Below are 22,564 nucleotides of genomic sequence, written 5' to 3'. Positions count from 1 at the left end.
GTGGAAGAGAGGAAAGCAGCAGAGGCAGCTCATCAGATTGTCTCAATCTCAGTGAGAAAGAAGCTTCATGAACTCCACACACTTGAGGTGAGGATGGAGGAGACAGGGGAGAGGGAGAGACCTTCAAACAGAACTAACTTGTGATGGGATGTTAAAAGATTCGACAAACTTGTGTTAAATAATTGACTTTTATCCAGAATATTATCCCTTATAACTGGATTAGCGTTCATAAATATGAGTCAAACCCGAGTCCGATGAACATGGTTCAGTCCTGGATGTGATTAACAGCAAAATCCAATCACATCAGTTACTTGTGAACCCGCTGGTGTCTCAGCAGGTTGCCTGAGTGAATGAATCCCTTTCCACACTGGGAGCAGGTGAATGGTCTCTCTCCAGTGTGAATCCGCTGGCGTAGAGTGAGTTGAGATGATCGTCTGAACCCAGTCCCACAGTCGGAGCACCTGAATGGTTTCTCGTCAGTGTGAACATGTTGATGGGATACCAGTTCCCCGGAACTTTTAAAGCACTTCTCACAGTCTAGGCATTTAAACGGTCTCTTGCCAGTGTGAACTCTTTGATGGGACACCTGATCCCGAGAACTTATAAAGCACTTCCCACATTTTCTGCATTTAAAAGGTCTCTCATCATTGTGAATCTGCGGGTGTGTCAGCAGTTGTGATGAAGAGTGAATCCACACCCACACGCAGGGCAGGTGAAAAGCCTTTCCCCAGTGTGAACTCGCTGGTGCATCAACAAGCTGTATGACTGAGTGAATCCACGCCCACACTCGGGGCAGGTGAAAGGCTTCTCCCCAGTGTGAATGTGTCGATGGGTTGCCAGGTCAGATGGGTAATTGAACGCCTTGCCCCAGTCCCCATATTACCATGATTTCTCCCTGCTGTGACTGCGCTTGTGTTTTGACAGACCAGATGATCGGCTGAAGCTTCGTCCACATACAGAACACGTGTCCGGTTTCTCCCCACTGTGAACTTCCTTTTCCTTCCATGTTCAAAATCTGATGGTATTCAGGTTCCAATCAGTTACACGACTGTCAGATTTTGATGTGGTGCTTGGTTGGACAATTGCACATCCTTCCCTGCTGATACCCTGTGAAATTGAGTTAAAACAGAAAAAAGGGAGTGAGAGAGATCCCACAAAACACAAAGGCAGGTTGGGAAATTGAGCTGAATGAATCTGGTAACTTGTGGGGTCGGCACTGGGAAAAAGTGACCACAAAAACTGTTGAACCTTTTGTGAAAAGTGAACCAGTTTGTTAATGGCCTTCAGGGAAGGGAACCTGCCCCCCGGCCTGAGCCCACACAAGGCTCGGGCCTCTGCAAGAACACAAGAAACAGGAGCAGAAGTAGACCATTCGGCCCATCGAACCTGCTCTGCCATTGAACACAATTGTGGCTGATCTCAGTCTTCAATTACTCTTTCCCGTTAGCTCTCTATTTCCTTTGACTTCCTGAGAGACCAAAACTCTCACCATCTCAGCCTTCAATATGTTCAGTGATGGTCACAGTAACTTCATTGCAATGTTAATGTAAGCCTACTTGTGACAATAATGATTATTATTATCCACACCCCTCTGGGCTAGAGAATTTTATGTGAGAAACAGAGTGAGTGAGAGAAAGAGAGTGAGTAGTGGGGGAGAGAGAGAGAATCAAAAAGATTGATGGAAAGGGAGAGAGAGTGAGAATGGAGTGAGGGTAACAGGAAGCAATGGACCAACAACTGAATCACAATTTGACAAAATCTCCTGAACCCTTAATCCCCACCACCTGGATGGACAGGACAGCAGATGTACGTGAACATCACCACCTGCAAGTTCCTTTCCAAGAAATGAAAATGAAATGAAAATTGTTTATTGTCACAAGTAGGCTTCAAATGAAGTTACTGTGAAAAGCCCCTAGTCGCCACATTCCGGCGCCTGTACGGGGAGGCTGGAACAGGAATTGGACACACTGTCCGATCTTGTCTGACATCCAGTGCTGGATGAGCAGAACTTTCCTCCATTTAAATATTGACAAGACTGAACCCATTCCCTTTCATCCCCGCTACAAACTCCAGTCCCTTGCCACCAATTCCATCCCTATCAAATGTCTGAGGCTGAAGCTGACTGTTCACAACCCTGGTGAAATATTTCACCCCGAGATGAGCTCTTGACCACAGATCCACACCATCACCAAGATTGCAGATTTCCAACTCAGTAACACAGCTCGACTCCACCTTTGTCTCTGTTCATCTGCTGCAGAAACCATCATCCATTCTTCTGTTACCTCTCAAACAAATTATTCCAATGCACTCGCAGCCAAACTCCAACATTAAACAACCCCCTCCATCCCATCCCAAACTCTGCTACCCATGTGCTTACTTACTAACACCACCCCCTGTGCCCACAATTCTACAAATGCTTCCTTTTTAAAAGGCACAAAAAGTTTAAATGTCTCATTGCTTTACTCCATGGTAATGATCACCCTGATCTCTGTAATCTCCTCCACACACACCCCTTTCAGATTTCTGCACTTATTTAATTCCAGCATTCCTGATTTTAATCTCTCCACCATTACTGAGTTGCCAAGGCCTCAATTTCTGGAATTTCCTCCTTAAAACTCTCCGACTCTCTTTCCTCCGTTAAGATTGTCCTTAAAATCTAATATCTCGTCATGTGGCTCAGTGTCAATTGTTATTTTGTCACGTTTCTCTGAAAGTCGAAAAAGTTTTATGCTGTTCAAGTCATAATATAAATTCGAATTATTGTCACAGTCCTCGGCATATATTCTGCCCCCTAAATAGGAATTTGTAACTGAGTGAAATCGTTTGCTGGACATTCTGTCATGAAGACACATTTCAAAAACGTTGCCCCCAACAATGATGGCGACTGAGCCTGCGCTCTGATGCTTGTGCCCCAATAAAGACGGTGGGTGCGCGTGCGCAGTGAGCTGCCAGTGATCGAAATAAGGTGCCGAGGGCGCATGTGCACTGCTGCGAGGAACCCAATTTGAGACGGCGCATGCGCACCGCTGCCAGTACCAAATAAAGATGGCGGCCGCATATTCCTGTCTGTGAGAAAGCTCCAGGCCCCGCTCAGATCCCCAGGTACCGGTGGTTTATTTTTCCGGATTTTTGCTTTATTTAACATGCTTCCGAAGCGTGCCTAATGACCCGCATGATCCAGCTCTCCCTCCGTCCCGCTATTCCCACGTTCACGAGTTGTGCATCCCAGAAATAACCTTTTCTGCATCGCCATTAATCACACTGCGCATGCTTCACTCGGCCCAGTCCTGCCCACAGTCACTCCGATTGGCTGGAGGACCAGTCACTCCCGACCGGTCCCCCGTACCCGCCCACTCTTCTCCTATTGATGTGGCGATGCCGGCGTTGGACTGGGGTGAGCACAGTAAGAAGTCTTACAACACCAGGGTAAAGTCCAACAAGTTTGTTTCGATGTCACTAGCTTTCGGAGCACTGCTCCTTCCTCAGTGATGGTCACAGTAACTTCATTGCAATGTTAATGTAAGCCTACTTGTGACAATAATGATTATTATTATCCATAACCCTCTGGGCTAGAGAATTTTATGTGAGAAACGGAGTGAGAGAGAGAGAGAGAAAGAGAGTGAGTAGTGGGGGAGAGAGAGAATCAAAAAGATTGATGGAAAGGGCGAGAGAGTGAGAACGGAGTGAGGGTAACAGGAAGCAAGGTGAGGAAGGAGCAGCGCTCCGAAAGCTAGTGACATCGAAACAAACCTGTTGGACTTTAACCTGGTGTTGTAAGACTTCGTACTCTTCTCCTATTGGTCGCGCGATGCCGTCAACCATTGTGAGGTGTCAGGTGAGAGGTCAGTGTTGGGGGGTGGGGTTTACAAACCCCTGTGGGGCCCTGGAGCTGAATGTGAAACAATGAACATTCTCCACTCTCACTATCCGCCGCTTCCGGCTTCTCTCCACAAACAACCTCACAGAGACCAGGGGGGAGACACTGACCCAGTGACAATGTCACTGCATTAGTCACCCAGAGAGACAGGAAAATGTTCTGGGGACATGGGCTCCAATCCATTAAATGAATAAAATCTGGAATTTAAAGTTAGTCTCAGTGATGATGACTGAGGCTCCACTGAGAAAATCTCCAATGTCACTGGATTAGGTCAAAAAGGCAGAAAGTAGGAAATTAGTTAGTTTAAAGCCTGTTGTTGGGAAACTGTTGGAATCCATGATTGAGAAAGTAGCAACCGGACATTTGGAAAGTCAAACCGCAATCCACCAGAGTCAGCGTGGTTTTGTGAAGGGTAAATCGTGTTTGACTCATTTCTTAGGAGTTCTTGTAAGATGTAACAAGCCAAGTGGATAATGGGGTCCTGTCGATGTATTTTGACTCCCAGAATACATTTGATAAGGTGTCACACAAAAGGTAATAATCAAGGTAAAATCCCATGGGGTTGAGAGATAATATATTAGTTTGGATAGAGGATTGGCTAACCAACAGACAGCAGAGAGTGGGGATTAGATTTGACACATGTACTGAAGAAAAATGTTTTTACCCAGAGGGTGGTGACGGTCTGGAATGCCCCGAACAGACGCCGGAATGTGGCAACTAGGGGCTTTTCACAGTAACTTCATTGAAGCCGACTTGTGACAATAAGCAATTTTCATTTCATTCATTTTCATTTCATGCACTGCCGAGGAGGGTGGTAGAGACGGTTGTCTCACATCCTCTAAAAAAGTGCCTGGATGAAGACTGGCACGTCATAACATTGAAGGCTATGAGCCAAGTGCTGGCAAATGGGATTAGGTAGGTGGGTCAGGTTTATCATGTGTCGATGCAAACTCGATGGACCGAAGGGCCTCTTCTGCACTGTTGCTGATGAAAGTTTGGTGGCATCGTAGACAGCATACATGATAGCATAAAATTGCAAGAAGATATTGACGAACTAGGTGAATGGGCAAGATTGTGGCAATGTAAACAAGTGTGAGGTTATCTGTTTTGAACCAAAAAAGGATAGAACTGAGTACTTTCTAAATGGAAAGAGGTTAAGTACAGTGGGTGTCCAAAGAGACTTGAGGTTCATAGAATCTACAGCACGGAGCCAGGCCCTTCGGCCCAAACTGGCCCATGCCAACCAAAAAGCTCATCTAAGCCAATCCCATTTGCCTGTACTTGGCCCATATCCCTCTGAACCTTTCCTATCGATGTATCTGTCCAAATGACTTTTCAATGTTGTCAATGTCCCTGCCTCAACCATTTCCTCCGGCAGCTCATTCCACATCCGTACCATCCTCTGTGTAAAACCGTTGCTCCTTAGGTTCCCATTAATTCTTTTCCCTCTGAACTTAAACCTATGCCCTCTAGTTCTCGATTTCCCAACCCTGAGAAAAAGACTGAGTACATTCACCGTATCCATGCCTCTCATGATCTTATACACCTTGATAAGATCACCCCTCAGTCTCCTACGCTCCAAAGAAAAATATCCTGGCCTGTCCAATCTCTCCCTGTAACTCAGTCCCTTGAGTCCTGGCAACATCCTTGTAAATCTCTTCTGCACTCTCTCCAGTTTAGTAACATCTTCCCTATGGCAAAGCAACCAAAACTGAACACAATACTCCAGGTGTGACTTCACCAACATCCTGTACAACTGCAATATAACTTCCCAACTTGAATACTCAATGCCCTGACTGATGAAGGCCAGCATGCCAAAAGCCTTCTTCAGAGAATTTACAGTGCAGAAGGAGGCTATTCGGCCCATCGAGCCTGCACCAGCCCTTACAAAGAGCACCCTAGTCACGCCTACTTATCTACCCCACTCCCGTAACCCCCACTCAACCTTTTTTTGGACACGAAGGACAATTTAGCATGGCCAGTCCACCTAACCCGCACATCTTTAGACTGTGGGAGGAAACCAGAGAACACACGCAGACACGGGGAGAACGTGCATACTCCGCACAGACAGTGCCCCAGCTGGGAATCATACCTGGGTCCCTGGAGCTGTGAAGCAACTGTGCTAACCACTATGCTACCGTGCCGTTCTATCTACCTGTGACTCCACCTTTAGAGAACCGTGCACCTGAACTCCAAGATCCCTCTGTTCCATGACACACCCCAAGACCCTACCATTCACTGTGAAAATCCTACCTTGATTTGACTTTCCGAAATGCAACTCCTCGCACTTATCTGTATTGAACTCCATTTCTTGGCCCACTTACCCAGCTGATCGAGAGCCTGCTGCAATTTTTGATAACCTTCCTCACTGTCGACAATACCACCTATTTTAGTGTCATCTGCAAACTTACTGATCATGCCTTGTACATTCTCATCCAAATCATTGATATAGATACAAACAACAATCTCCTAGTTACCAATCTCCTCGTTACTCCCCGACTTAGTTAATTACTCCAGTTTCTCAAATTTAGAACAGATTCCCAACCAGCCAATCAGCTTTACTCTGAGGTAAGTTATTTATATTTACTGTTCAAAGCTCCTCCTCCCCGGATTCGGGCCAAATCCGCTCCCTGCCGACTAGGCCGTGAATCCCCGAGGTAAGTTATTTATACTTACTGTTCTGAAGCTCCTCCTCCCCGGATTCGCACCAACTCCGCTCCCTGCCGACTAGGCCGTGAATCCCTGAGGTAAGTTATTTATACTTACTGTTCCGAAGCTCCTCCTCCCTGGATTCACACCAACTCCGCTCCCTGCCGACTAGGCCGTGAATCCCCGAGGTAAGTTATTTATACTTACTGTTCCGAAGCTGCTCCTCCCTGGATTTGCGGCAACTCCTCTCCCTGCTGTCTAGGCCGTAAATTCCCACGGTAAGTTATTTATATTTACTGTTCCAAAGCTCCCTCTCCCCGGATTCGCACCAATTCCGTTCCCTGCGTTGGTGAGATTCATACCTGGGTGTCCGGAAGATCGTTAGGACAGTAATTGCCCTGTAAGGTCATTTTGCTTCCCAATTGGCCGAGGAAGGCAGTGTGTCACAAGGATGGATGTGTTGACCGATTAATGGCTGGAGGATGGGGGCAGGTCATGTGATCAAACCTCCAGGAATATATTTAATCAAAGTTGGCGAGGAGAGAATGTTGTGAATTTCTATCCTAAACTCACAGTGAGGTTTCTGTAAATTTACAGGATACCGGAAGTGGAGGTTTAACAGACGGGAAAAGCAAACCAAACGTCACATCGCAACCTGACAGAGTCATTCGATTCATTAGAACCTGAATTTCAGCAGCATCTGGGTGTGGAAGGTAAAAGGTTTGTCTGTTCTGTCTGTGAGGGAAGATTTCAGGTCTTAGTGTGACTGGAAAAGCCCCAAGATTCACAAACCCTGGTTAGACCAAACCTGGAGAACTGTGTTCAGTTCTGGGCAACAAACCTGAGGAAGAATAGAATGGCCTCGGAGGGAGTGTAGCTCAGATTTATCTGAGTGATATCTGAACCCCCGGGGTTAAATTACAAAACTAGCCTGTACAAAAATGTCAGAGACGTGATGGCGCAGGGAATGGCATCGGCCCATTGAGTCCATGCTATCTCTCTGGAGCAATCCAGTCAGTGCCATTCTCCTGCTTCCTGTATCCTCGCAGGTTTATTTCCCTCAGATGCCAATCCAATTTCCTTTTGAAATCAAATCATTCGTTGTGTCTATTTTCAAACTCCCTCATTGGCAGCAAGTTTCAAGTCATTGCCGCTCGCTGTGTAAAAACATACATCTCATATCACCTCATATCTCCTGTACCTTTTACATACAAACTAGGAACAGGCCACCCGGCCCCGCGAGCCTGCTCCGCATTCAATAAGATTGCGGCTGAACTCATTCTATCCTCAACTCCACATTCCTGCCTACCCCGATGACCTTTCACCTCCTTGCTCATCAAGAATCTATCCAGCTCTGCCTTAAAAATATTCAAGTCGGGCAGCACGGTGGCGCAGTGGGTTAGCACTGCGCCCTCACGGCGCCGAGGTCCCAGCTTCGATCCCGGCTCTGGGTCACTGTCCATGTGGGGTTTGCACATTCTCCCCGTGTTTGTGTGGGTTTCAGCCCCACAACCCAAAAATGTGCAAGCTAGGTGGATTGGCCACGTGAAACTGCCCCTTAATTGGAAAAAATGAATTGGGTACTCTAAATTTAAAAAAATATATATTCAAGGTCTCTGCTTCCACTGCCTTTTATGGACGTGAGTTCCAAAGTCTTACAGCCCTTAAGAGAATAAAAAATCCTCATCTCCATCTGAAATGGGTGACCCCTTATTTTGCAACAGTAACCCCCTTGTTCCAGATTCTCCCACGAGAGAAAACATCCTCTACACATCCACCCTGTCAAGACCCCCCAGGATCTTATACAGTTCAATCCAGGCTTTATCCAAAACTTTAAATCTGTATCCCGACTGCTTGTACGATCAGTGAATGGAAACAGAGATTCTTTGTCCACCTGGTGGAAACCTGGCATAATCTTGTGTCCCTGAATCAAACCTCCCCTCAAACTCCTTTGCTGGAACCATTCTGGTAAATCTCCTCTGCACCTTCTCCAAGAACCTTCACATCCTTCCTGAAGCGTGATGACCAGAGCTTTATAAAGATTCAAAGAATAGAATTAGAGCCATAGAATTCCTACAGTGCAGAGGGAGGCCATTTGATCCATCGGGTCTGCATTGGCCCTTGGAAAGAGCACCCTACTTAAGCTTAAGCCCATGCCTCCACCCTGTCCCTGTAACCCAGTGCCCCTAACTCACCTTTGGACACAAAGGGCAATTTATCATGGCCAATCCACCTCACCTGCACATCTTTGGACTGTGGGAGGAAACCGGAGCACCCGGATGAAACCCACGCAGACAAGGGGAGAATGTGCAAACTCCACACACAGTCACCTGAGACGGGAATTGAACCTGGGACCCTGGAGCTGAGGCAGCAGTGCTACCCACTGTGCCACCAGAAGCATAGTTTCAGTATCATATTTATATTAATGAAGCTCAAGGTCAAAAATGCTTTGCCAACTACTCTCTTAATGTGTCTTGTATATATACATAATCCAGCAGTTTTCATGGTCACTTTTTCCCAGTGCCGGCCCCACAAATGACCCGATTCATTCAGCTCAATTTCACAACATGCCTTTGTGTTTTTGTGGGTTCTCTCTCACTCCCTATTTTCTGCTTTAAATCAGTTTCACAGGGTGTTCGAAATGGAGGATTCAAATTCCGGAAACTCAAACCAAGCATCATATCAGGATCTGACAGAGTTCTCGATTTATCATATCCTGAAGATTGGCGGATTTTGAACATGGAAGGAAAAAGCATCGTCCACAGTGGGGAGAAACCGTACACGTGTTGTGTGTGTGGACGAGGATTCACTCGATCATCAGACCTCACAAGCCACAAATGGAGTCACACGGAGGAGAAACCGTGGAAATGTGGGGACTGTGGGAAAGGATTCACTTCCCCATCCAAGCTGGAAATTCATCGACGCAGTCACACTGGGGAGAGACCATTCACCTGCTCCAAGTGTGGGAAGGGATTCACTCACTCATCCAACCTGCAGATACACCAGCGAGTTCACACTGGGGAGAGACCATTCACCTGCTCCAAGTGTGGGAAGGGATTCACTCAGTCATCCCACTTGCTGAGACACCAGCGAGTTCACACTGGAGAGAGACCATTCCAATGTCCAGACTGCGGGAAACGCTATAAAAGTTCTTGGGAACTGATGTTCCATCAACGTGTTCACACTGACGAGAAACCATTCAGGTGCTCTGACTGCGGGACTGCGTTCAGACAATCATCTCACCTCACTGAACATAAGCGAGTTCACACTGGGGAGAGACCATTCGCCTGCTCCAAGTGTGGGAAGGGATTCACTCGATCATCCAACCTGCAGACACACCAGCGGGTTCACACTGGGCAGAGACCATTCATCTGCTCAGGTGGGAAGGGATTCACCACTTCATCCCACCTGCTGAGACACCAACGAGGCCACAAGTAACGACTGCGACTGGGTTTTGGTGTTTCTCACATTCAGGACTGAACCATAGGGCAGCACGGTAGCATTGTGGTTAGCACAATTGCTTCATAGCTCCAGGGTCCCAGGTTCGATTCCGGCTTGGGTCACTGTCTGTGCGGAGTCTGCACATCCTCCCCGTGTGTGCGTGGGTTTCCTCCGGGTGCTCCGGTTTCCTCCCACAGTCCAAAGATGTGCAGGTTAGGTGGATTGCCCATGATAAATTGCCCTTAGTGTCCAAAATTGCCCTTAGTGTTGGGTGGGGTTACTGGGTTATGGGGATAGGGTGGAGGTGTTGACCTTGGGTAGGGTGCTCTTTCCAAGAGCCGGTGCAGACTCGATGGGCTGATTGGCCTCCTTCTGCACTGTAAATTCTATGATGATCTATGTTCATTTGGGTCTCTTTCTGCTGATAACAATTCCAGCCCATTTACAGCGGCTAATATTCTGGCTAAAAGTCAAATAAATTAGATTTGTGTGAAATATACAGTGTGCTGAAACGTTTTAATATCTCTGACACAAGTTAGTTCCTTTTGAAGTACTCTTGCTCTCCCCTGTCCCATCCTCACCTCCAACAAGAAGTGTGAGGAGCTTGTGGATTATCTTTGTGACTGAGATTGAGTAAATCCAATCAGCTGCCTCTGCTGATTCCCTCCCTTCCTTGAGCCCACCAGATCAAACTGTCTCTGAATTTTATCCTTTCCCGAGCCCTGAACCCACATCTTTCTCTAGTTTCTCTCCCATCTCCCTCATGCCCTCTCAGAGCTCATCTTGTCCATGAGACCCAGCTCCTACTTCATCGACCCTATTACCACGAAGGTACTGATCAGCCAACTACCCTGTGTCCACGAATATTGTCAACATTTCTCTCTCTCTTCAGGTACTGTCCCTCTGCCCTTCAAATCTGCCATCAGCACTCTCTCAATAAAACAAACCCTTGACCCTGCCATCCTTACAAATTACTGCCCCACCTTCAACCGCCCTCTCCTCTTTAAATTCTTTGAACATGTTGTCACCTCCCAAATCCTTGCTCATCTTCACCAGAACTCCCATGTTTGAATCCCTTCAATCAGGTCTCTGCCCAGTCAGAGTAGTGAAATACAAGACACAAACAGACTCTTACCCAGAGTGAAAGACAGACAATCCGGGAGCTTGGATCCAACATGGATATGTTCATAAGACCAGAAGACAAGGGTAGCAGCACAGTCATTATTGAGAGACAACAATACCTTCTGGAAACAGACAGACAACTAAACAACACGAATCACAACACCAAGCTACCTGGACCCATATACCCGAGACAGGAAGGAGAATTGGAGACAGACTGGAAGAACTCAGACTCCAGATACATTAATCAAAAACAGATGGAATATCTGAGGGGCGAACCAAGGAAGTTCTACCTGTTCCCTAAAATACACAAAATCTTTATTATTGTCACAAGTCGGCTTACATTAACACTGCAATGAAGTTACTGTGAAAAGCCCCTAGTCGCCACACTCCGGTGCCTGTTTGGGGTCACAGAGGGAAAGTTCAGAATGTCCAAATTACCTAACAGCACGTCTTTCGGGACTTATGGAAGGAAACCGGAGCACCCGGAGGAAACCACGCAGACACGGGAAGAACGTGCAGAATCAGCACAGACAGTGACCCAAGCCAGGAATCGAACCTGGGACCCTGGTGCTGTGAAGCAACAGTGCGAACCACTGAGCTACCCTCCAGTTGCTGGGTAGATGCCGGTGTTCTAGCTTTATTAGAACAGCTTTGCTAGGAGTATGGCACAAGTCTTCAAAACTAATGCCGGAAAAATGTCTTTGCAGTATTCACTGCCTTCAGCCATTTCTTGATATCACGTGTTGTGAATGAAATTGGCTGAAGACTGGCATCTGTGATGTTGGAGATCTCTGGAGGAGATCAAGCTGGATCATCCACCCGGCACTTTTGGCTGAAGATTACTGCGAATGCTTCAGCCTTGTCTTTTGCACAAATGTGCTGAGCTCCTCCATCATTGAGGATGGGGATATTTGTGGATCCTCCTCCTTCAGTGAGTTGTTTAATTGCACCACAATTCACGATTGGATGTGGCAGGACTGTAGATCTTCGATCTGAAACGTTGGAAGACCTTCTCCATTCACCTTTTGCCCTGATGAAGGAGCTGCACTCCGAGAGCTAGTGACTCCAAGCAAAACTGTTGGACTTTAACCTGGTGTTGCAAAACTTCTTATTGTGCCCACTCCAGTCCAACGCCGGCACCTCCACATCTGATATATCAGAAAGATATTGTTCTGACAGTGCCGCCTGGTGTGTGTAAGTAATTGGATTGAATGTCCAAAGAGCCAGCACAGGGATGAAGAGCTGCATGATTTACACCTCTGATGGAATGAACAGTCAATGTCAGGAAATAGAGAGAAAAGAGAGGGAAAGCAATGATTCCGGGACAGAACCCAGTCCAAATAGAATCAGGGGAGGTTGGAAACGTTTAAAAATCTCTCCTTATTCCCAGAAATTAAATATAAGAGAGCACTGGGACGGAACGGTGGCGCAGTAGTTAGCACTGGTTCCGAGAACCTGTGTTCAATCCCGGTCCCGGGTCACATCCGTGTCTGCATGGGTTTTACCCCCGCATCCCAAGAAAATGTGTATGGTCTGTGGATTGGACACATTAAATTGCCCCTTAATTCGAAAAATTCAAAAATATATATAGAAGCAAGCACCTACTCACAAAAATTAGTCTGAATTTTTTGAAAAGCAATTCATCTCAATTGGGTAACAAATTTATTTTCTCTGCAGTTTCACGGTTCAGTGGCGGTGCAATTACCCAGCATTCCCTGCGTATGTGCAAGTGCCCTATTCACACCACAGGAGCCAACCGCGCAGGCGCAATACTGGGCTATATGTGGAGCATGCGCAGCGTCATTTTGCTTGGGGCCCTGTGCGTGTGGGAGATGATTTTCTGAACGGGTGAGAGTCGGTGGGCCGGAGGGAGGAATGGAGTGAGGGTAGGGAGGGAGCGGAGGCTTCATAAACACCCAGTGCAGGTCTCACAACCTCAATAAGAACCTGCAGGCCCCGGGTTAGTTACACCGAGGCTTTTCCCTATGAACAGGCCCAGGTGACTGGCCGCCACCCTGGATCAGTGTGAGTGAAGCGCATGCGCCGTTATGTGATGCAATAGTGTGGGCGGGGCCTCGGTCCCGGTGACCAGGGGAGAGTCTCCTTTGGGACCTTTCTGTTCTCAGAGCTGGATTCATGTGGACGCAGAGGCGACACTGGTTCAGGTGGTGATGGACATCCTGGTGCATCCTCAGCCACCAAGAGTAATTATGCAACATGTCGAGGATTTGAAAGGGAGAAACATGCTTTAATTTGATCCATTATTTTTTTTTTCCTGAGCCATCCAGGTTTCGCCCAATTCAAAGCAACATTTGACACTGAGCCACGCAGGGAGATATCAGAGCAGGTGGACAAAAGCTTGTTTCCAAGGTAGGTTTTAAGGAGGGTCTTAATATAGGAAAGTGAAGGAGTGAGCAGGAGAGGTTTAAGGAAGAATTTCCAGAGCTTGGCTATCAGGCAACTGAAAGAACAGCCACCAGTCATGGAGTGATTAATATTGTAAATGCTCATGACCATAAGATGTAAGATGCAGAGCAGAAGTAGGCCATTCGGCTCATCGAGTCTGCCGTGCCATTCCATGAAATTGTGGCTGATCTGATATCCTCAACTCCACTTTCCTGTCTTATCCCCTTAACCTTGATTCCCTTCCTGATTAACAATTGTCTGTCTGAGTCCTGAATTAGATGAAAGTAAATATCTCGGTGACTGGATGGGATGACAGAGATAGGGAGATACAACCCTGGAGGAAAAGGTGCTTCTTAAACAAGAGATTTTATAAGTCCGTGGGCACAGGGAAGGTGGGTGACCACGTCTTGGTGTGAGTAAGCACAGTTTTGGATGAATTCAATATTACAGGGAGGTTGAATGTGAGAGGTCACCCCAGGGTGCGTTAGGATAGTTGGGTCTCGAGGAAATAAAAGAATAGATGAGAGTTTCAGAAGCAAATGAGCTAAGAAAAGGCTGGAGGCTGGCAATGTTACCGAGCTGAAAATATGCAGTCTTGATTCTTTTTAAATGAATACAAGAGATTTGGGCATTGCTAGCTAGGACATTCATTGCCCATCCCTAATTGCCTTTAAGAAGGTGGCAGTGAGCTACTTTCTTGAATCGCTGCAGTCCATGTTGGGTAGGTACACCCAGAGTGCTGTTAAAGAGGGAATTCAATGATTTTTACCCAAAGACCTTGAAGGAACAGTGATATATTTCCAAGTCCGAATCTGTCAAAGTTCTGGTTGAGAAATACCCAATCTCTCTCCTTCATTGCCTGCCTCTCTCCTCTCTCCCTCCCTCCTCTCTCTCGCGCCCTCTCTCTTTTCTCTTACCCCCCTCGCCCCTCTTCACGTCGAGGCCACAGCCTTCCATAGGCCCAGGAATGCTGGGTGGTAGGTTCCTTTTCCTGAAGGACATTAATGAACCAGTTGGGTTTTTATGACAATCCAGCAGTTTTCATGGTCATTTTTCCCAGTGCCGGCCCCACAAATGACCACATCCATTCAGCTCAATTTCACAACCTGCCTTTGTGTTTTTGTGGGTTCTCTCTCACTCTCTTTTGTCTGTTTTAAATCAATTTCACAGGGTAATAGAGTGAATTTGCAGTTGGGAAACGCAGACTGAACATTCCATCAAGATCTGACAGAATCCCCAATTTAACCTGAACATCATTGGATTTTGAACATGGAAGGAAAAAGCACCGTTCACAGTGGGGAGAAACCGTACACGTGTTGTGTGTGTGGACAAGACTTCAACCAATCATCTGACCTCTCTCAACATAAATGCAGTCACAACGGGGAGACACCGTGGAAATGTGGGGACTGTGGGAAGGGATTCAATTACCAATCGAAGCTTGAAACGCATCAACGCATTCACACTGGGGAGAGGCCATTCACCTGCTCCGTGTGTGGGAGGGGATTCACTCAGCCATCCACTCTACTGACACACCAGCGAATTCACACTGGGGAGAGGCCGTTCACCTACTCACAGTGTGGGAAGGGTTTCATTAATTCAACCAATCTGCTGACACACCAGCGAGTTCACACTGGGGAGAGGCCATTCACTTGCTCCAAATGTGGAAAGGGATTCACTCGGTCATCCGACCTACTGACACACCAGAGAGTTCACACTGGGGAGAGGCCATTCACCTGCTCCGAGTGTGGGAAGGGATTCACTCTGTCGTCTGATCTGCTGACACACCAGCGAATTCACACAGGGGAGAGACCATTCACCTGCTCCATGTGTGGAAAGGGATTCACTCGGTCATCCCATCTGCAGAGACACAAGCAAGTTCACACTGATGAAAGACCTTTTAAATGCCTGGATTGTGGCCAGTGCTTTAAATGTTCCTGGGACTTGGTGTCCCATCAAAGTGCTCACACTGATGAGAGGCCGTTCATGTGCGCTGACTGTGGGACTGGGTTCAGGCGATCATCTGACCTCATTACACACCAGCGAGTTCACACTGGGGAGAGGCCGTTCACCTGCTCCAAGTGTGGGAAAACATTCAGCCAGTCATCCAACCTGCTGAGACACCAGCGAGCTCACAGTGTGAAGAGACCATTCACCTTATCTGTGTTTGGGAAGGGATTAATTCAGACAGCCACCCTTCTAACACAACAGTGAGGTCTCCCTGAGGAGATACCGTTCACCTGCCCCGAATGACAGGATGGATTCACTTAGTCATCGTTTCTGCTGAAACAACAGCGGGTTCCCAGTGTGAAGAGACCTTTTAAATGATGTACAATCAACATGTTCCCAGTGTTGAGAGACTGTTCAGGTCCCCCTTTAAGACTGTGTTTTGGAAATTGTAGTTAAATGGAAAATAAATCAGCTCTGTATTAACTACCAAAATATCTAACACAAGTCTTTTTTTTCAAGCACTCTCCCTGTCTCCTCCATCCTCACCTTCAACACCAAATGTGAGGAGCTCATGGAGCTTCGTTGTCACTAAGTCTGAGACAATCTGATCAGTTATCTCTGTCCCTTCCCTCCTTCCACTAGCTCACTGGGCCAAACTGTCTCTAAAGTTTCCCCTTTCCTGAGCCCTGAACCCACATCTTTCTCTCGTTTCACTCCCATCTCCCCGCATGCCCTATCAGGATTCACCTTATCCATTGGACCCACTCCTGCTCCAGTGGCCCTATTCCCATTAAAGTACTGACAATCCAAACTCCCCAAGTTCACTGACTTTGTTCACAGTTCTCTCTCTTCAGGGACTGAACCTCTTTCCTTCCAATCTGCCATCATCACCTCTCCTCAATGAAAACAACTTTTCACCCAACTGTCCTTGCAAACAACCGCTCCATCTCTATGCACCATTTCTGCTCCAGATTCTGTCTTACCTCCCAAATCCATACCCATCTTTCCCGAACTCAATGTTTGAATCCCTCCAATAAGATTTCTGTCTCCCATAGAAGCCAGACTCTTGTGCAGGCACAGACCGGGTGGCAGATTCCCTTCCCTGAAGGACATTAGTGACCAGTGGCTTTTTATAACAATCCAGCAGTTTTCATGGTCACTTTTTCCCAGTACTGGCCCCACAAATGACCAGATTCATTCAGCTCAATTTCACAACCTGCTTTTGTGTTTTGGTGGGCTCTCTTTAAATGTCCCTTGTTTGTACAAATAGTTTTACTAGGTTTTGGAAGGATTTACACTCGGGGAAAGTCAAACCAAACATCACATGAAAATCTGCCAGAGTTGCCCTGTTCATCAGGACCCGGATACCATCGACCTTTACGCATGGCAGCAAAAAACACTGTTAATACCAGGGAAAATGTGGGGACTGTGGAAAGGGATTCAGATCCCCGTCTGAGCTGGAAACACATTGATGCAGACACACTGGGAGAGGCCGTTCACCTGATTACTGTGTGGAACAGATTCACTCTCTCAACCCACCTGCTGACACACCAGCAAGTTCACACCGCGAGAGAGTTTAAATGCTCCGACTATGAGAAGAGCTTTAAAACCCACTGAGGGAGCACCAGCGCATTCACACCGGGTACGCACCATTCAGCTGCTCACAGTGTGGGGAGAGGTTCAGGACATCACCCCACCTTCTGACACACCAACGAATTCACACTGACGAGAGACCTTTTAAATGTCCAGACTGGGAAATGCTTCAAAGGTTCTGTAGATCTGCAATACCATCGACGTGTTCACAGTGATGAGAGACCGTTCAGGTGCTCTCACTGCGGGACTGGGTTCAGACGATCATCTCATCTCACTGCACACCAGCGCACTCACACTGGGGAGAGGCCGTTCACCTGCTCCAAGTGTGGCAAGGGATTCACTCAGTCATTCAATCTGCTGATACACTGACAAATTCACACGGGGGAAACTGTTCACTTGCTATGTGTCGAAATGGATTCATTCACTGGTCCCACCTGGAGACACCAGCGAGTTCACAAATGATTTTGCAGGAATTGCTGCTGTTAATCACATCCTGGACTGAATCATGTTTATTCTGACATTTGGGGTTGATCTCTAATGTCAGTTGCCCAGTTTAGACTGAGCAGGGACCCCATCACATCACATCATGTGTGGATAAAGCATTATGTCTGCAAACCCTATTAAATGCAAATTAGTCAGAGACTGCGCTGAACCGAAGATGAGCAGTAAACAGATCACAGTCCAATCCTGCAGCTCTCCATTGACAGGAGCAGAATCTGTTCTGTAACTCGAGATTGCAGCTGTGTGAGCTCTTGAGTATTTATAATCACAAGTAGGCTCGAGCTATTTGGTAGATGGGCTGTTCAAAGCTATTAGCTTCTCAGATATTGAAGGAATTACTCTGAAAGTAAACTCACCGATTTCTCAGACTCTGGTCCATTAGTGCTGATATACAGTGAATCACTGGATGTTACTTGTTCTGTGAAATCTCTCTCTCGATTGTTGCTGAACTGTTGGATAACTGATTACATTCAGACATGTCTGGAAAGGACTATGTGCCCAGGTTTAACTGTAATTTGTAACCAATAGACCATAAGACATAGAAGCAGAATTAGGCCATTCGGCCCATCGAGTCTGCTGCCATTCAATCATGGCTGACATGTTTCTCATCCCTTTATTAATCAAGAACCTATCTATACCTGTCTTAAAGACACTCAGTGATTTGGCCTCCACAGCCTTCTGCGGCAAAGAGTTCCACAGATTCACCACCCTCTGAAGAAATATCTCCTCATCTGTGTTTTAAAGGATTGTCCCTTTAGTCTGAGATTGTGCCCTCTGGTTCTAGTTTTCCCTACTTGTGGTAACATCCTCTCCATGTCCACTCTATCTTGGCCTCGCAGTATCCTGTAAGTCTCAATAAGATCCCCGCTCTTCCTTCTAAACTCCAAAGAGTACAGACCCAGAGTCCTCAAACGTGGAGGAGTGAATATCAGGATTTGTGAACTAACATGCAACATACAGATGTAATGACTTTATTCAACATACTGCACTTGATATAACCTTAGTTAAAATACATATCAGCGCATTTTTGTTCTCATCAGGTCTTACTGTACATAGATCTTTTTTAATAATTCTGTGTATAACACTTTGAATACCTAAGCTCTATCCAGACTAAATGCGATGATAGAAATGTCAATTTCTTGAATGGTTCCTTATGTTAAATCCACTTCAAAAGGTAAAACATATCTGCCTGCAGAAGTTCTCAAAATCAAACTCATCAGTGGCATCACTAGTTGTTTTATAAATGTACATTACGTTGCGTTTAATATTCTTGAGCTTCAGATATATCCTACACTGAGTTATAAAAATATATTCTTGTCTCAAATCCAGAATTGAGAACTGGCATTCCAATTCTAACTATTGCATTGTCCACCCATTGGTGTTAGTTGTATTTTGGTGATCCCACACTATAACTAATTCCTTTTGCAAGAACATGTGCTACAAAAAAAGTGTTGTTTTCAAGCCCATAATGCAATATGAATTAATGTATGTTAAATACAAAATGGTTATAGTGTGCGAATGCACTAACAACATTCAATTTTATAAGACAGCAGCATTATTTAAAAGATCAATTTACTAATGGTAGACTATTGATGCCAGTTAGAAAAACCTATATGGCACTATATGGCACTGTGATCTGGGATGTACTTCTGAGGCTGTGGTCAGACCCCATTTGGAGTATTGTGAGCAGTTTTGGGCCCCATATCTAAGGAAGATGTGCTAGCCTTGGAAAGGGTCCAGAGGTTCACAAGAATGATCCCTGGACTGAAGAACTTGTCGCATGAGGAACGTTTGAGGACTCTGGGTCTGTACTCGTTGGAGTTTAGAAGGATGAGTGGGGATCTTATTGAAACGTACAAGATACTGCGAGGCCTGGATAGAGTGGACGTGGAGAGGGTGTTTCCATTGTAGGAAAAACTAGAACCAGAGGACACCATCTCAGATTAAAGGAACGATCCTTTAAAACAGAGATGAGGAGGAATATTTTCAGCCAGAGGGTGGTGAATCTGCGGAACTCTTTGCCGCAGAAGACTGTGGAGGCCAATTCACTGAGTGTCTTTAAGACAGAGATAGATAGGTTCTTGATTAATAAGGGGATCAGGGGTTATGGAGAGAAGGCAGGAGAATGGGGATGAGAAAAATATCAGCCATGATTGAATGGCGGAGTGGGCTCGATGGGCCAAGTGGCCTAATTCTGCTCCTATGTCTTAAGGTGAACATACAAGGACTCCTAAAGTCCACTCAGAATTAGATGCTGAACTGAAATGATAATATTAACGATGATCAAAATCTTGGTTTAAGTGCCAGGCAATGACCATCTCCTACTAGACAGAACCTAACCATCTCCACTCAATAATGGCCAAGTCAACTCAATTTCTCCTCATGGGACAATGCGCTTACTCCAGGAACCAGTCCAGTGAACCGATCCTCAACAACCCCTCAGTAAGTATGTCCTTCCCTGGGTAAGGAGACAAAACCTGTGCACAGTACTCCAGCTGAGGCCTCAGCACTGCCATGTTTAACTGTAGTGGACTCTTATACTCCAATGCCTTTTTAACGAAGCTAACACACTGGGTCTGAGCGTGTTGCAGTCTTATGAGATCTTGCTGTGCACAAATTAGCTGCTGTATTTCCTACATTACAACATTAACTGCACTTCAAGGGAATTAAATTGGCTGTAAAATGCCAGGACATCTTGAGTTCATGAAAGGCTCGACAAAAATACAAATCTTTCTTTGACAAAGGAGATATGACCCAGAAGTGGAACAGTCGAGAACGGGATTTCAATTAGTCTCTTTTTACCTTGGAGGAAACAAATACTTGACACAGTGTGAGTTTGACACCAAACTGATTTACTTCACATTTAATATTAACATCTAGAATATTAAACTCCAGCCCCATTATAGGGGTCACTAACGTCAACAGAAATCAGCTCCAAGAGTCCAAGAGTGGTGTCAGGGAACCTGATACTGGATGGATTCCAGGTTTGAACCCTGCAATTGAACGGCATCATTCTCGTGACACCAGGTTAAATGTAAATTGTCAATGATTCAGCAAAAGCTGAGCTCACCTCCAACACCAAATGCAGGCAGCAGCCATTTTGGGGACTGCTGTTTTGCCGAGGGAAGCAGGCAGCTCATGAAAGGGCCAGGTGAATAAAGACCGCACTATGTGACCATAGACATCAAATCTAGGTGCAACACTCAGATCTGTGCTAGTTTATCTCTCAAATTTCACAGAAAATCACATGAAAACAAACCATGTTTTGACCCACAGTGACCCTGACAGCAGTGCACTAACATGCACCACACTGTCTAACTTCATGCAAAGAACAGATTGACAATCCCATTTTGTTCCAGACAGGCTCCATAACAAGTTCATCGATGAGCTTAAATTGCTATTTATTGGAATGAGCAGGTTTCTCATTCCCTCCTCTCTTCCAGCCTTTTGAAAATTACAAACGGTCTCAGAGGCTGCAGATCCTGTGTCACTGACCAGGAAAGTAATTTTCACATCACACCAGCGCCCGTTCCCACCTCCGCTGGTAACTAAAAACCAACCCAACTATCAGAATGAACATGGTTCAGTTCTGGACGACATAAACAGCAGCAGCAACAATCCAACCCCTGTAGTCATAAGTGAAACTGTTGGTGTCTATGCAGGTTGGATGAAAAAGTGAATGCCTTCCCACACACGGAGCAGATGAAAGGTGTCTTCACAGTGTGAACCCGCTGGTGCCTGAGAAGGTTAGATGCCTGACTGAATCCTTTCCCACACACGGAGCAGATAAATGGTCTCTCCCCTGTATGAATGTGTTGGTGTTTCAACAGATTTGTTGAGCTTTTAAAGCTCTTCTCACAGTCAGAACATTTAAACAGTCTCTGATCACTGTGAACAAGTTGGTGTGTCAGCAGAACTGGTGACTGAGAGAATCCTTTCCCACAAATAGAGCAGGTGAATGGTCTCTCCCCAGTGTGAACCCGTTGGTGGGTCCCAAGGTTGGATGAACTGATGAATCCCTTCCCGCACACGGAGCAGGTGAAAGGCCTCTCGCCAGTGTGAATGCGCTGGTGTATCAGAAGGTTTGATAATTGAGTAACTCCCTTCCCACATTCAGAGCAGTTGAATGGCCTCTCTCCGGTGTGAATTCGCCGATGAATTTCCAGCAGGGATGGAGAAATGAATCCCTTCCCACAATCGCCACATTTCCATGGTTTCTCCTTGGTGACGGTGTTCTTGTGTCTCTCCAGGTTGGATGATCAATTGCAGCCTCGTCCACACACAGAACACGTGTACAGTTTCTCCCAACTGTGAATGGTTCTTTCGGAATGTGTAACTGGTCAAAACTCTTTCTCTTGTTAGTTCACTGGAACACTTTCACTCGAGAATGTGTGTGTCTCAAAATTGTTCCAGACACTGATGTTTTAAATCTTTATCCACAGACCGAACAGACAAACTCTCATTCCACATTCAAAGGTGGATAATATTCAGGTCCTGATGACTCGAGTGACTGTCAGATCTTGATGTAATGTTTGATTCAAGTGAACCATCCGCAAGTCTAACCCCCTGTAAAATGAGTTTACAAAATCATTACTTTAAATGCAGAATAGAAATTCTGAACAGACAATTCTAGTTTCTCTGAAACATTTTTCATCTCTTATTCCCCCAAATCTGTAAATCCCCGTCCCACACACTCTCCCTCATCCCTGGGCTGAAATCCAAATAAAGTTGGATAATTCTTTCAGGATCCTTTAAGAAATTCTACAACTCAAGCTCATGTTTTACAAGGAGGATCGAGAGTCCCTTTGGCTGTGTTGCCTTCCCGGTGCCAGGGTTCGGGACATCTACATGGGCACATAGGATTAAGGAGCAGTAGTAGGCAATTCAGCCATTCGAGCCTGCTCCTCCATTCAATAAGATCATGGCTGATCTCTTCTTGGCTTCAAATCCAGCTCCCTTTCTGTTCTCCATATCCTTTTAACCATTTTTTAAAAATCAGAAATGTACCTATCTCCCTGTAGAAGCCAG

The 22,564-nt window shown here is 46.1% G+C and overlaps 2 protein-coding genes across 2 annotated transcripts; one reads left to right on the top strand and one right to left on the bottom strand.

Annotated features, from left to right (window-relative positions):
• The first annotated feature begins 3,051 nt into the window (after positions 1–3,051).
• On the top strand, positions 3,052–14,765 carry LOC140418916 (uncharacterized). Its single transcript, XM_072502596.1, has 4 exons — positions 3,052–3,102; positions 9,150–12,283; positions 13,378–13,459; positions 14,666–14,765. The coding sequence occupies exon 2, from the start codon at positions 9,266–9,268 to the stop codon at positions 9,962–9,964; it is 699 nt and encodes a 232-aa protein (XP_072358697.1). The 5' UTR covers positions 3,052–3,102; positions 9,150–9,265; the 3' UTR covers positions 9,965–12,283; positions 13,378–13,459; positions 14,666–14,765.
• Positions 14,766–21,101: 6,336 nt separating this feature from the next.
• Positions 21,102–21,792, bottom strand: LOC140417787 (uncharacterized; the record flags this gene model as incomplete). The annotated part of the gene is made up of 1 exon (XM_072501248.1): positions 21,102–21,792. A coding segment is annotated over one exon (624 nt), but the record flags the coding sequence as incomplete, so codon positions are not given.
• Between the last annotated feature and the right edge of the window lie 772 nt (positions 21,793–22,564).

The sequence above is a fragment of the Scyliorhinus torazame genome, chromosome 5, assembly GCF_047496885.1.
Source record: "Scyliorhinus torazame isolate Kashiwa2021f chromosome 5, sScyTor2.1, whole genome shotgun sequence".
Classification (NCBI taxonomy): domain Eukaryota; kingdom Metazoa; phylum Chordata; class Chondrichthyes; order Carcharhiniformes; family Scyliorhinidae; genus Scyliorhinus; species Scyliorhinus torazame.
Note: the sequence above shows the minus strand (reverse complement) of the source record. Positions and strands in the feature narration are given on the sequence as shown.